A 1579-nucleotide genomic window follows, 5' to 3' on the forward strand; every position below is an offset into this window, starting at 1 on the left:
TTGTAAACTAGGATCCAGGATGAGAATTGAAGTCTCTGGTGATGATTATGGTACCTCTGGAATCACGTGTTAATAGGTTTTAATCCCCAGGCAGCCCATTGCGGCTGCCCCTCTCCCACCACTCGCTCCCCTGCTGCAGCTCCAGTTTCATGGCATTTCAAGGTTTCCAAGTTGCCCAGAAATCGCAGGGGAAGAAGGGGAAACTGTCCAGCTGTGCTTTAAGCTCATTGGGAAAATGCCCTCTGGTACTGATGTACATCTATCCAGGAATGCAGCTGGGCAGAAAAAAAAGGTTCTGCTCCAAATCCTGTGACACTGTGGGCAGTCGCTTCCCTGCGGCGCTGCCCCAAACCTGGAGCTTTGCTTGGTGTAGAGAAACTGGAGCTGCCCTTTCCAGACGGATCCAGGTGCCCTTGTCCTGCTGGCACCTTCCCCTTCGCTTCCTTCCGCAGCGGCGGGAGCAGATTTGCCTGTTTGCCGCTTTCCCATCTGCGTTTGCAACATCTTAAAGGTCAGGAAAAGCACCGTTTCAGGATGGAGCCAAAGTGGATCCACTGTGGTTTGTGTCCCTTGTCCATCGCTGGTGCCTCACCAGAGTTGTCTGCCCCTGGTGGGTGCATGGACCTGCCTGGGGCACTGGGGCAGCGTCCCTCCACCTCGCAGCATCATGCAGCATCCCTACAATGGGGTATGTTTCTGAAGCCACTGCCTTATATTTGACCTTCCCAAACAGTCCTGAGCTGCTTAGGTGCTAAAATACCTACTTTTGCAAGATTTCACATTCTTTTTGTGGAGCTTTTGAGCCCAGAAGATGCCATCCTCCCCCGGAAGGATTGCAGCTTTGCTTTGATTATTTTTTCCAACAAATAGCTGTGCCTCAGCCTGCAGCTCCAAATTTTCAGGATCCAGGTTTTTCTCTTTTGTGTTAACCACTGCTGAAACGACAGCTCATGTTCTCCTTGACCATTAAGATGGATGTTCCTTAAATGTTGAGTTCTCGCCGAGGTGCTGCCCTCAGGCGTGACCGTGGCCCATCATGGCCCAAGTGCCATCTAAGACATGTTGTGTGTGTGCTTCCTCCCAAGGTGACCCCCTCTGCAGGCAGCAAGCTGAAGCGACCCACCTTCCACTCCAGCCGCACCTCCCTGGCTGGGGACACCAGTAACAGCTCCTCACCCATCTCTACAGGTGCCAAAACCAGTTGGGCAGGTAAGTTGGGTGCAAAGGCTGCAAAACTCCTGCTGCTGCTGTTCCTATATGGTTGCTTAAATTAGCAGAGAAGATACTTCGTATTTAGGGAGCCAGCGGTGAGCTGGGGAGGCTGATGCCCACCACTGCGCCACTGCCTGGGAGAGGAGATCATAGGATCCTAGAATCCCAGGTTGGAAGGGACCTCGAGGATCATCTGGTCCAACCTTTCTAGACAAAGCGTGACCTAGACTAGATTTCCAGCACCCTGTCCAGCTGAACAGTGCCCAGTGGGAGATTATTCCCTGGGGAGATTATTCCAGTGGCTGGTTGTTCTCATTGGGAAAAACGTTCCTCTTGCGTCCAACCAGAATCTCCCCAGGAGTAACTT

The 1579-nt window shown here is 52.4% G+C and overlaps 1 protein-coding gene across 1 annotated transcript in view; it reads left to right on the plus strand.

Annotated features, from left to right (window-relative positions):
- LOC104406760 (microtubule-actin cross-linking factor 1-like) overlaps window positions 1-1209 on the plus strand; it is a gene marked incomplete at its 3' end in the record, with an annotated part of 33114 nt that extends 31905 nt beyond the window's left edge. The window contains 1 exon segment of the mRNA XM_010015847.1: window positions 1086-1209. Within this exon segment, the coding sequence (XP_010014149.1) occupies window positions 1086-1209 (124 nt within the window).
- Window positions 1210-1579: the final 370 nt, after the last annotated feature.

The sequence above is a fragment of the Nestor notabilis genome, unplaced genomic scaffold (genome assembly GCF_000696875.1).
Source record: "Nestor notabilis isolate BGI_N333 unplaced genomic scaffold, ASM69687v1 scaffold4766, whole genome shotgun sequence".
Lineage (NCBI taxonomy): Eukaryota > Metazoa > Chordata > Aves > Psittaciformes > Psittacidae > Nestor > Nestor notabilis.